The 12,485-nt window shown below is 58.3% G+C and overlaps 1 protein-coding gene across 7 annotated transcripts in view; it reads right to left on the bottom strand.

Annotated features, from left to right (window-relative positions):
* Positions 1-7,091: 7,091 nt before the first annotated feature.
* The window catches only part of SHANK2 (SH3 and multiple ankyrin repeat domains 2), a 517,908-nt gene continuing 512,514 nt past the window's right edge, over positions 7,092-12,485 (bottom strand). For 6 of the 7 annotated variants that reach the window (XM_047775007.1, XM_047775005.1, XM_047775011.1 and 3 more), the window contains one exon: positions 7,092-11,338. In XM_047775007.1, coding sequence (XP_047630963.1) covers positions 10,768-11,338 — 571 coding nt within the window. In that variant the 3' untranslated portion in view covers positions 7,092-10,767. The remainder of the gene's footprint in view (positions 11,339-12,485) is intronic. The other variant, XM_047775012.1, reaches the window with a different exon arrangement.

Raw genomic sequence — 12,485 nt, 5'->3', positions numbered from 1 at the left:
AAACCAAACTTGGGTTTGTTTGCCCTGGAGCAGTAAAGCCAAGCTACTGACCCCAGTTATGGGGAAGGAAATTGCAGGGTTTATTGCAGGCACCAAGCGAGGAGTCCAGGCAGCTGGTGCTTAAAAGGCTGGAACTCCGAGAAGGCTTTCAGGGAAAGGGTTTTAAAGACAGGGTGGGGGGAGGGGTTGGGGGTGTATGATCGGCTCACGGACATTCTTCTGATTGGTTGGTGGTGAGGTCACTGGGCGTGAGCATCATCACCCCTCTGGTTCCAACAGCCTAGGGTCTACCTGCTGGTGGGTAGCCTGCAGTTAACTTCTTCCACCTGGTGGGGTTTCAGTATCTGCAACACATCTCTAAGGACATGGCTTAAAATATCATCTCTAGCCCTTGAGGAGGAACTTGGGCTTTGTTTAATGGTTAAATTACGATTATTTTGTCTGGTTGGATTGCTTTTCTTTGCTTCAACATTTCCTCACTTCTCTGATTACGTTCATTCTTTGACTAAAGTTTTTCTACAGACAAAAGGCAGGCAGAGGACCTGGTGGTGGTGGGGTCCCATTCTGGGAAGGCTCCCTAGGCTCCTGCTCTGTTACGCACCCATCTAGCGCCCTGTCATTTATGCACTCCTCCAACATTCCTACCTGAGAACTTTCTGTTCTGGGTGGGGGGTAATGAACAAGACAGAATCCCTGCCCTCCTGGAGCTTACATTTTTGTGTCATGTGGAAAGAATAACACACTCTTTGCTGAAGCCGCTTTCAAACAGGGTTTCTATTACTGGCAGCCAAACATGGTCTCACCCGACACAAGGATTACTTAAATTGATCTGCTTCCAGGGATAAGAGTAAAGGTGTCCCCAGCTGTGTGGAGCTGCCCTAGTTGTGACGCTAACAACCCGCCGTGCATGAGTTTCTTGAGCCTGGACCCCAAACTCTTTCTCACAGGGCTCACTTATATCTGCCCCACCGGTCTGCACAGAACCTGCCCAGCTTGTGTCCCCGGGGGCTGAGGCATGTGTGGCAGTGATCCTGAGCCCACGCCTCAAGAGATCGGGATATAAGATGATGCTGCAATGGAGAAAAGTGGAAATTACCTTTAGAGTCCAACTAAAAGAGGTTGTCAGAGAAATTACAGTGTACCTGCCCAGTGGGATACCGGGCCACCATCACTATGAAGAGGAGGGGACACTGTGAAGGCTGGGGGTGGAGGAAGGTGAAATCATGCATCATGGCTGGAAAGCAGGTAAGGGGTGTGAGGGAGGAAGGTGACGTCTGCCTGATGCTAAAACTGTATGGCGGCAGGACAGCGGTAATTCTGTTTCTCCGTGTGCGTGTGCCGCCGTGGTTGCGAGGCCTTGAGACGCAAAACAACAAAGCTACTGGGACAATGACCTAATGTGCTCCCATAGAAAAGCGGGGCTTGTGCCTGGCTCCCTGGGCCCCACGACAGAGGCGCCTTCCCGGCCGACAGCTAGACGTGGACGTGGGGGCAGGTTGGGGCGCACAGGGGCCTCGCTTGGAAAGGGAAGCCGGGTGGCGCTCTTGGCCCCCGCAGCTCCCACGGCTTCTCACTCGCCACCCTCCCTCCCCCGGAACACCTGCAACTCCGCCCCCTTCAAGCCGCAGTTCCCGGTGGGCGGGGTCGCCTAGTCCACCGCCCGCCTCCTGGCTCGCGGATTGGTCAGAAGCTGCCCTGCCTACTTCAGTTGGGCTAAAGGTGGAGCCCCGCTCCTTTGCCAGTTGTGATTGGTCCCCATGGGGCACGTGGCCAGCAATGGGCTCACATAGGGCACGTGACCATCGGTCCCTTTGTCTTCATTGGTCCACGTGGGGCACGTGGCCTGTGGTCCCTTTGCCAGTCTTCATTGGCTCACAAGGGGCACGTGGCCAACGGGACCAGCATCCTCCGCGCCCTGTTCCAGAGCCTGCTCCCGGCGGGAGCGCACGGCCGCGAGGCCGGGGCCCGGTTCTGCTGGGTCCTCTGGGGCCCTGGGGCAGGCAGGCCCTGGGGCCTGTGGGCGCACTGGTGCAGGCGTCCCGGCCTGGAGGCGCTTCCTTCGCCGGCTGTGCCCGGGGCGAGCAGGGACGGGGGCCGCAACCAAGATGGCGCGCGAGGCCCCTCGACGCCCGGCGGGTCCTTGTGACCTCTGTGAGCCCCGTTTTCCGTCACTTTTCCACCCAGAGCCTGGCAGGAAAGGCTGGCGGCCTCAGCCCCCGCGGGCGTTCTTGTGGTCCGTGGAGCGGCTCTCGGGAGCGGAGGGCAGAAGGGAAGCCGGGAGTGGAGGTAAGTCATCCCAGACACCTGTTTCTGGGGGTCTTTGCGCACCCAGCCTGGACGGCTCCGTCCTCCCAGCAACACCTCTCCGTGGTGCTGGCGCTTTCCGCTTACTGGAGCGGCCCAGCCCGGGGGAGGTGTCCATCCCTGGTGCGTTGCATCCGAATGGCAGGCCTGGCAGGCAAGGGAGAGGCCCCGAGGCTATTGAGCCCAGGCATCTGCCCAGCGTAGCTAGCCTCGCTGCCGGTGAGGGATTTGAGAAATGCTCCTCTCCCCACCTAGTGGCCCACATCCTCCCCCTGGGCATGGCTCTGATTTCTGCTCTGTCAGCCTCTCCTGGGGCAGGACCGGAGAGGCCTATAGCTCTGGACAGAGAAGGTGCTGTTTCATGGGGGTGGTGGGAGGGGGTGGCATGTTAGACCCAGAGGAGCAGATAAATGGCTGGGCCAAGGGGAGAATTCCCAGTAATTTTCCGGGCCAGGGGACAGGAACGGTCAGTACAGGGGCAGGCCGTTCTCCGGAGAAGTCCCTGGAGGCACTAGGGAGGCCTCTGTCCTTACCAGGTCTCGGAGGATCAGATGGAAGCTTCTGGAGCTGCAGTGGGACTGAGGCTCGAGGGCCAACCAGGGGCCTCTGGAAGGAGCAGCAGCTGCCTGTGCAGACATTGCCCGGGCCAGGGGAACAGCAGTGCCTGAGGTAGGCAGAGCTCTCGTCTTCACAGGGCTTGTCTTCCACCAGTGTGGGGGGATAGGGTGGGGGCGGTGGTGGCAGATGGTCGGTAAGCAAATTAGTAAGCCAATCGGAGGTAGCACTAAGTGCCATGAACAGCGTTCCCGTCATGGCTCAGCAGTAACCAACCCGACTAGTATCCATGAGGACCCGGCTTCGATCCCTGGGCCTCGCTCCATGGGTTAAGGATCTAGCGTGGCTGTGGCTGGCAGGTGTAGCTCTGATTTGACCCCTAGTCGAGGAACTTCCATGTGCAGCACCTGCGGCCCTAAAAAGCCAAAAACAACAAAACCATGAAAAAAGAAAACGGAGAGAGATGAGCGTGTGATTGGGGTGATTCTACCCTAAACTTGGTGGTCCAGGCCCTGCGAAGATCAGGGAAGAACATTCTGGGTTCAGCGGGCCCAGAGGAGTCCCCGAGGTGGGAACATGGCTAAAGCAAAGGAGGAAGAGCGAGGAGAGGTCGGCGGGGGGTCAGATGACTCAGGACGAGGTGGGCGTGGGGCCTGATGGCAGAGCTGGGGTCCACGCCGTCTCTGTGCTGTGGCTGGGGACACACTGTGGCCTGTACTTGGTGACGTGTCCAGGCTTTTCTCTTCGTGATCTCTCTCCTGCCGCCGTAAGGGCCGCCGTGCTCCCCGCTTCGTTCTCCTGGCTGCTGCCAGAAAAAGCTGGTTGTTGGTGTCTGTGTGGGAGGGGCAGAGCCGGGCTTTCCTGACGAGCCCGTGGGGTGCTAAAGGTTTCAGGCCATGCGGTTTGCCCTGGAGCCTTGATGTCTTCATCAGGGCCTTTGTAGTCACATTTATAAACTCCGGCTTGGAAAAGGAGGCTTTATTTTTAGCGTGCCCAGCTGGCAGGCTCCAGGGCCAGGGGAGGAGGCTGCTGCTCCATACTTTGGCCTGACGGGGAGCTTTGAAGCCGTGTGGGCCTCTTAGGCTCATTGTCAGACTCTGTGCCTCCTTATCTTGCCCTCAGTCCGCCTTTGTCTCTGCCACAGCGGGGAGTCGGGAAGGGGGGTGGGCTGCCCCAGTTGGAACTGCAGAGGGAGGCTCCTGGTGTGGGTGAGATGCGAGGCGTCGGGTCAGGTGCTGTATCAGCCGGAACCTGCAGCTGTGAGCAACAGAAATGGGCTCGGCTGGGCTGGGCCACGAGGATTGCACTGGACGGACCGGGGCAGCTCCAGGCCTGGGGTGGACTCAGCCTGCAGGGTGGCTGTTCAGCCACGGACACTGGGGGAGGTGGTGCCTGGTTTCTCTGAGCCTCCGTCTCCTCCGCCAGTAAGAGAGATGATCAGCTTGGCGCTACTTACCCCGGGGGGGGGGGCGTTGGGCGTTAAAGCTGAAGGCACACGTCATGCATCTCGGAGCCGTGGGTCCTCTACAGACCTCACGTCTGCTGGTGAAAACCCGGAACCCTGGGGTCCAGGACCCCTGACTCTAGTCGAGGGAAGTGAGGTAACCAGGTTACCTCTGAAGTCAGCCTCCCCTTTGCACAACCCTGAGGGGCCTCAGTGGGGGCAGCCCCCTCCTCGCCCAGCCGCCTGGGCCCCTGCTCTGTGCCGATGACTTTGGAGGGAGCAGAGCGAGGTGTCCCTGTCATCAGTGGTGGGCCTGACGCCAGCAGCACTTCTCAGGTTCTTTGCTACCCGCAGACGTAGCTGCGGAAGCTCCCTGCACGTCCAGGCTCTGCCCTTCCTGTGGGCCTTGGCCAGACTGCGTCTCCTCACCGGGAGAACGGGGTTATTCGTTCCCGCCTCACAGCGCCCCAGGTGCCTCGTGGGTGTGCCGGGCCAGCACGGAGCCTGCTGTGGGGAGGGGTTACGGTTCTGCCCAGCCTGTGCTACCTCCCGGGACCATCCCCGGGAGGGATGACTTCCGCCTCATGCTGTGGTCACTCCCCTGGGGCGGTGAGGGCTGGGTCCTCCTGCTCTCTGGGTTCTGGGGTTTCAAGAGCCCAGCGCATTCCCCCTACATCTTTGCATGGACTCAGGGTGGCTCGAGGCGCAGGAGCCTCAGGTGTGCAGGCCGCCAGCTGCAGGTGAGCCGTCACCATCTGTTCACCTGCTGATCCGGTCCCCATCTCACATGGGGCCCAGGCTTGGCTGCCCGGCGGCTGTGCTCAGGGCCCTGGCTCACCCCCTGCAACTCTCGGACACACGTATTTCCAGCAGAGGCAGCAGCATGTGGACTGGGGCCCCCAAGGGCCCAGCCATCTCTCCGCAGCCCCCCCCCCCCCCCGCCCCCAGTTCAGGTTCTCAGATATTGGCTCCATTTGTTGCTTGAAATGAAGAGTCTGGGTATCTGATTGGCTTTGGCCCCAAAGAGCAGCACTGCTGATGGCCCTGGGAAGCAAGCAGGCACTGGCTCACTTAGCAGACAAGCCTAGGGTGTCTGCCCAGGGGCCCCCAGAAGGTGGGGCGGCTGCTGCTCCCACCTGGCCGAGCTGCCCAGCAGACTTTCGCAGTGGCTGGGATTAATCCAGTCCCAGGCTGAGGGGCAGCTCCTAACACACTTCATACACCCCAGACCCATCTTCCAAGATGACAGGCTGCTGGGGGCGGGAGGGAGAGGACAGCGCGGAGATGACAGTTGGACTCATGTTCTTCTCAACCTCGTCCTTCTTGCAAGAGCCACCCAGACTGTTGCTGCGCCTGCAGCTTGGAAAGGTGTTGGTAGTTCTGTGGTGATGAATGGCCCGGATTGCTAGAGGACAGGCAGGGTGGGGGTAGGTGATGGATCACAACGGCTGACTTGGAGAAGCACTACCAGGAAGGACCACTGGGAGGCGACACAGCACTCGGGAAAAGAGGCCTCAGAGCCCCCGGCTCCTGGTCGGAATGTCATGCCTTTTCCTTGGAAATTCTCAAACTTGTTCTGTGTTTTAACTAAATGAAAATACTGGGAGTGGGGTAGCAGAGAGCACTTTTAATGGAAAATTAAGTGATAACACAATCTTATTTCAATTCTCTTTTTATTTTTTAACTTAAATGACTGTGTAAAGTCCACAGTCTTGCGATGAGAAAGGCTCCAGAATCAGGTCTAGGTCTTCTCAACATTTCATTTCTCGAGTCATTTTTTCACTTTTCGTTGTGCATTGATAGGGGCTTCTCAGATCAGAAACCAAGGCACTATAACTATTTTATCAGCTACATTAATACATTGAAGGTAGAGTTACCCTTTCGTTAAATATACAGCATTTGAATACAGTATGGTTTTATGCAGATCAGGTTCAAAACACCCAAGGCACACACTTCATTTTTTCTTTTTTGTCTTGTTTCTGTATTTATTTGAAGGCTCATATGAAAGTTTCAGAATTGCTATAAACAAAGAGTTCCAGAGTAGAAGCAGTGCACGATGATTGTTGTAATTTTAAACATAAAAAACACGGTAAAGACTGTGAAAGGCAGAACCAGGTCCCAGGAACAGCAAACGAGATCACGGATACAGCATGGGTTCGACACGGAAGGGATCCGATCTGCTGAAGTCTGAGAAACAAGTCTGGAAAGTCCCCGACTCCCCACAAAGCATGCAGCTGCTGGGCTGCCCCAGCCACTTGCATGTTGACCCGCTTGGCATTGGACGTCTGCAAACCCCGCGGGACCGGCCAGTTCACTGGCTGCTGAAATGCCTCCGGGTACAAACAGGAGAAAGCCTTCCCCTGTCCATGTCTTAACCAGACGGATGCATTTCTCTGGAGGCGGCGGCGGCGGCGGTCTGGAAGGAACCACAAGACAGGGAGGATGGGGGTGCTTAAGGTCTGGGAGGAACCACGGGCGGCGGAGGCGGGAGGCCCGAAGGGGGGGGGTACCCCGCTGCAGAAGAGGCGGGCGGGGCTGGTCCCGGCCGAGCCCCTGAGCGGCTGCCGCCCAGACGGAAGATGCGCCCGCACGGGCGGAGCCGCGGAGGAACGGAGGCCGGCGGCGAGGTCCATCGTTTAAGTTTCAGACACGCTTCCGGCAGCGGGAGGGAGGGAGGGCCCGCGCCGTCCTGGCTCCGTTTTTCTTCGCGGCCCAGGCCCAGCTCCCCTGCTCGGGGTCCGCGGCGCTGCGGGCCGACGGCGGGCGGGCGGGCGGGACGGCAGCCGCCGCCGTGGCAGCGGGGAGCCTCTGCCCTGAGGAGGGGGCTGGGGGCCGGAGGCTGGCTCGTTCCCCTCGGCGCCTCCGCTTCCATCCCGGGCGGGGGAGGGGGGCCCAGGCCTCGGCTCCCCTCGCCCCGCAGGGTCCGCCGGCGTCCGCGGTGAGGGTTCACAGGGCTCTGACGTGACACACGGTTCCATCTGCGCACGGAGGGGACGTCGGTGGAAGCAGGGCAGGTCCGCTCTCGGCAAGGAGCACTTTGCCTCTTCCAGGGAGGACGGGGCCTGGTGGGTTTCACAGCGGTCCGGTGGCTGCGATGTTCGGCTAACCTACACTCGGTTGTAAGCTTGCAGCTCTGTCTCACTCAGACAGTTTTCACTGTTTGCAATCAGAACCACAACCTTAGTGCAATCGTATATTTATTTTTTTAATAGTAATTTTGGTTGCCATACAAGAGATTTAAGGATTGGGAGAAAGTGCAATTACAGGAGCTCGTTTTGTTTGTTTGTTTGTTTTTAATAAGGTCTGAAAAGAATAAAAGCACAAAAGTAACAGAAACATAATGTGAACAGTGTTACACAAACTATAGTGTGAAGACATATTAGTTTCGAAAAAAACAGAAAATTTGTTCATGGGAAAAAAAAATCAGTATTTGTGGCCCACACACACAAAAGGTCATTTGCCAGATCACCCTGGGTAATGCCTGCTTGTTCAGTAACTCAGAAAAAAATCACCATTTTATTAACTAAAGTACCACAGACAATTCACTTTGTGAAGTTCAGCAAATCAACAGTCACACGGAGGCATTTTTGTATTGTACGGATGAACCTAAAATGCGCCCCGACGCCCTGGAGAAGGTGTCGTGTCTCGGCAGGTGTTCATAGTTGATATCCGGAGCAGTTTTCGCTTTGTATACACAATGTTACAGAAAGTAGGCATGTAAATGCAGTTTATTTAAACCACAGCATATAACAAAAGGTGATCTTCTTAAAACCTGGGAGAGTACTAACAGAATCTTTATGTGAGCAGTTGAACATCGGTTTCAGGGGTGAAGAGGGGTGTGGAGTAGGTGGGGCCTGGTCCTGACCCGTCCCAAGGGGCTGGGGGGGAGGGGCAGTGGGCGGCAATTTCAAAGAGGAACTATTGCTTTCTGTGGCAAAACCGTCGACTAGAGCTAGAGCCTGAGGCGTCTTGGCAACGTGTTTATGCTCGCGTCAGTGCAGGTTCTGGGAGGTCCTGTGACTTCTGTAGTAAGACAGAAAATAAACGGTGCCACCAGCTCTCTCGCCTGGGTCAGGTGCACAGGACTCGAAGTCTCTATTTAAGAAAGGGAAGAAGGGCCAGCTCTCGCCTTCTGACTACCAGCGTTCAGGGACCCTGACGCCCCTAAGTTGCCGTTGGTGCCAGGCTCCCCACGCTTCCTTTCCTCTCGTTCTGTCTAGCCTTCTGCCTGGCCCCTGGCAGAGGGGTAACCCTAACAGTAGGCAGGGGAGAAAAAAACCGCGGCCAAGTGGAGGACTCACTGGATTTGGCAAAAATCACCAAATGGAAGACGGATAGTGGCCACACGACCAGTTTTAACTTTTCGGAAATACTGGGCTGCTCAGCAGGCTGCCCTGCAGTATCCTGGCTAGAAATTCCTCTAGGGTGATGCTTGTTCAGCTCGTGATGGAAAAATTGAAAGTACGTGAGGAAGTAAAGTGCCTTAGTATTCAACTGATTTCAAGTTGGAACGGACTGTTCAAATGGAAAGATTGACCTGCGGAGGGTTTTGGAACACAGGGTCCAAAACGCCGTTTCCAGTTGAGGGGCTGGAAAAACCATGTGGCGTGTGCGTGTGTGTTTGGAGAAACTGCTGCATTGTGAGTTACAACCACTTTTGAAGAAATAATTGTCCTTCAATGACGAAGTTCTAGCAAAGATAGAAAATATAACACAGCTCTGCTGGTTCCGATGCATCCAAATAAGTTTGATTTAAAAAGGTCATACTTTCATAATTATTCCACAGAAATAGTATCATTAAATCACAAAAGTTTTTTTTTTCTTTAACTTTCTAGCACTGAAGTGGCACAAAGGCTGCCTAGTAGACCAGCCACTTTTTTTTTCTTAAAATATTGTGCTTATAAACTATCTGTACAACTATTTAAACTTGCAGTAAAGAAAGATTTTCAATTGCTAAATTTTATGCGTTCATTCTAGAGCTGTTCCAGACCTAATCAGACACTTGATTTTGAGCATAAAGAAAAGGAAAAAAAAAATCACGTTTTTATAATTAGAGATGGGCTAGGCTAGTTCTGAAATCATAATAAAAGCCAAAAACCTGACGTTTGTGTCTCTTCCACACGCCTGTGCCTGCCTGGCTGGCTGTTCTGCACGCAGTCGTCCACCTCCCTGGGGAACTAGAGGTATTGTTACAGGGGAGGGGGCTCCGGGGGAGAGAGCGGGGCAGAGGCCCAAGGGAGCCTCGCCGCCGCCGCCACCGGAGAGGCGAGCCTGGCAGTCCCGGGTCCCCCTGCCCTTTCCTGTCGTGGTTCATCTGTGTCACACCCTGGCCCCACAGCCCACCTCCTGTGCTTGACCCTGGGACCTGTCTACCTGCACCCACCGGGTTCCCCGCAAGCCCTGTGCTGTTAAGACAAGCTGGTGGGATTCCTGACACTCAGAGGGGGAGGGAAGAAGCCCTCGGTCCCGGCTCCCCTGGCCTCCGAGGACAAAAGGGCTTTCTTGGCACAGCTGCTTCCCCTTGGCTGGGCTCAGAGCTGAGACCCCCCCCCCCCCGCTCCCCCAGCTCCCACCAGAGAGAGCGGGTCCTGTCCCACCTGGTGGCACATGCCCACCTCGTGTCTCGTCCTGCATGCCAAAGTGGGTGCCTGCCTGCTCTGATGGTTGCAGAATTTAACACACGTTGTGCGAGGAAATTCCGCACGGCAGGGAACCCCTCCTCTCCGTCCTGGACGGAGGCTCCCGGCAGACGGCCGCTCTGCCCCTTGAGCGCCGGGCCAGCTCTCCCTCCCCTGGGAAGCGTGACTTTGTGCTTCGACTCACTCCATGTGGCATCTGTGCGGCCACTTTGGAGTTATGCTAATAGATTTGCAGAAAGAAAGAAAGCCAAGCCAAGCTGGGCACGATCCCATTCAGGACACCCCCCAACTGCCAAGAACCTCGTGGCCAGGGGACCGTGGGAGGCCGAGGGGCGGAGGGTCCGAGGAAGAAAGTCTGTCTGCCTTTCCGAAGGGGCGCCGCGTACACACGCACACACGTCTGCAGGCATCTAGCCACGAGCCAAGTACGGGAAAGAGAGCCCGCGAGCGCTGCGTGCCCTCGAGAGGCCCGGGTGCGAGGGCTGCCGGCCCGCAGAGGGGCCGAGGGAGGTGTGGAGGGCGCAGTGGTGTCTGCCGGCGGGGTGAGGGCCCCTCGCTGCAGCCACGGGACCTCGGGGAGGCCGGCCGCGCGGCTCCTTCCTGATCCAACAGCCCCCCCCCCCCCGCAGCAACAGCCCCAGAGGGGCCCCCCCCACAGGGAGCCGGGGGCCAGGGCCTTGGCGCAGCCACGTCAGGGACACACCGCGTTCCTCTGGGACCGGAGACAAGCCCGCGGGCTGGGGTTGGTGCGCGCCCTCCGGACCTTTCAGCGTAAGCCCATCTCTATTTATAACAAGAAGTCTGGGACGTGAAGGGCAGCCACCCTTATCTGTCCAGCAGCTGCTTCAGAGCCCTTTCTATGTTCATCCTGTGCCCGACTCGCGTCACGCCCAGGTCGATGAGGTCCTCCTTCTGAAGGTTGGGCAGGTGGCTGCCGTCGATCTCGTTGTCCATGAAGGCCTCTTTGTGCTCTCCCAGGTTGAGGCTTTCCAGCCAGTCCGCCACGTCTGGCTTGGTCCACAGGTGGACGGGCTTAGTTGTGAAAGGCTTATTGGAGACTGGCTGTTGCAGTATCGAGGGGGACGGCGACCTGCTGCGTCCCGCTGGGTTCAAGCCAAACAGGTCCCCGGCGGGGGGCTGGCTGGGGAGGCCGAAGACGTCCGAGAGCGTGGGAGAGGGCGAGGCGGCGGCCGCGGACAGAGGGGCGGGCAGCATCTCTTTGCTCAGCTCTGTTGGCGAGACCACGGGGCTGGGGGCGCGTCTCGTTCCTGAGGTCCTGCTCTCATAGTCTGGGGGCCGGCTCTGCAGGGTGATGGGCTGGGAGGTCCCAGGGCGCACGGTGAAGGTGACGGTCGTGCTCCGCGAACCTGAGACGCTGCTCACGACCTCTGGGCCTCTGCAACGGCAGAAACAGAGAAGAGCATCACAAGCCTGGTCACCGAGCAGACGGGCGCAGGGAGGGGGGGGCACCTGGACCACGCCAGGGCCTGAGGGCAGGTGCGCCGGCAGTGGGCGGAGAGGGGCCAGGGAGACCCCGGGGCAGGCCAGAGGCACCTCATCTCCCGCTCCCCCTGCTGTCGCTGTCGCCAGAACCACTTGAGGAAGTGACCGCTCTGCCCCCGTTTCAGCCAGCAGAGGGAAGGAGCCCCCAGGAGAGACCCTCCCTTGGCCTGCCCCCCGCCGCCCCCACCCAGACTTTCCATGGTCCGCCTGGCAGGGGCAGGGGCAGGGGAGGGCGCCTCGCAGCTGGCCCTGCTGGAGCAGGTGGAGGCCGGGCCCCTGGGGGTGCTGGCGGGCGGCTGCAGTGTCTGCGAGCGTGTTGGGGGGGGGGCGGGAGGGGCTGGGGCGGGGCTGGTCTGCGCCTGGACTGTCCCTTTGCGCTGTTTATCTCCCTGGATCCACATTTGGGTAGAGCTCCAGTCGGCTGCCAAGGTGCCACTGAGCCTTGGGGTCTCCTCCACCTGGTGGTGGTCACTGCTGCATCAAGGGCCAGCCTCCCACTGGGGAGCAGCAGCAGAGCCGAAGGGGGATGGTGCCGGGCCCCAGCTTCGATCTTGTCCTGAAGCACTTCCGGGGCAGGGGATGCCCTCAGCTGAGACACCCACCCACCCACTGTCACTCCCATGCCATTTCCTGGAGGGCCAGGGGCTCAGGGCGGGCCTGGTTACAGGGAGGAGACCCCGTGAAGCACCTCACTGGGGGCCTTGGTTTACGGGTTGTACTGGGTGTATCCCAGGTGAAGGCAGGCAGCCCCAGGCAAGACTTGTCCACCTGCCAGGCTCACTACTCAAAGGCGAGAAACGGAGCAACCCCCCTGGCCCCCCAGGACCTGGACCAGGTTCTGGAGGGAGGCGGGTTGGGGACACAGCAAGGCCTTGAGGAACCTGCACATTTCAGTGCTCAAGCAGGACCAAAAGATGCGCTCTGGTTCCAACTCAGGACGGCCTGTCTCCCCTCTGGCCTGGCCCACAGCTGTCCACACATCTGTTTGGGGCAGGCTCACGTGAACCACTCAGACACCACAGTCCAGCCAAGATGGTTGA

The sequence above is a fragment of the Phacochoerus africanus genome, chromosome 4 (assembly GCF_016906955.1).
Source record: "Phacochoerus africanus isolate WHEZ1 chromosome 4, ROS_Pafr_v1, whole genome shotgun sequence".
NCBI lineage: Eukaryota > Metazoa > Chordata > Mammalia > Artiodactyla > Suidae > Phacochoerus > Phacochoerus africanus.
The sequence above is the reverse complement of the archived record's forward strand: the minus strand, read 5'-3'. Positions and strand labels throughout refer to the sequence as shown.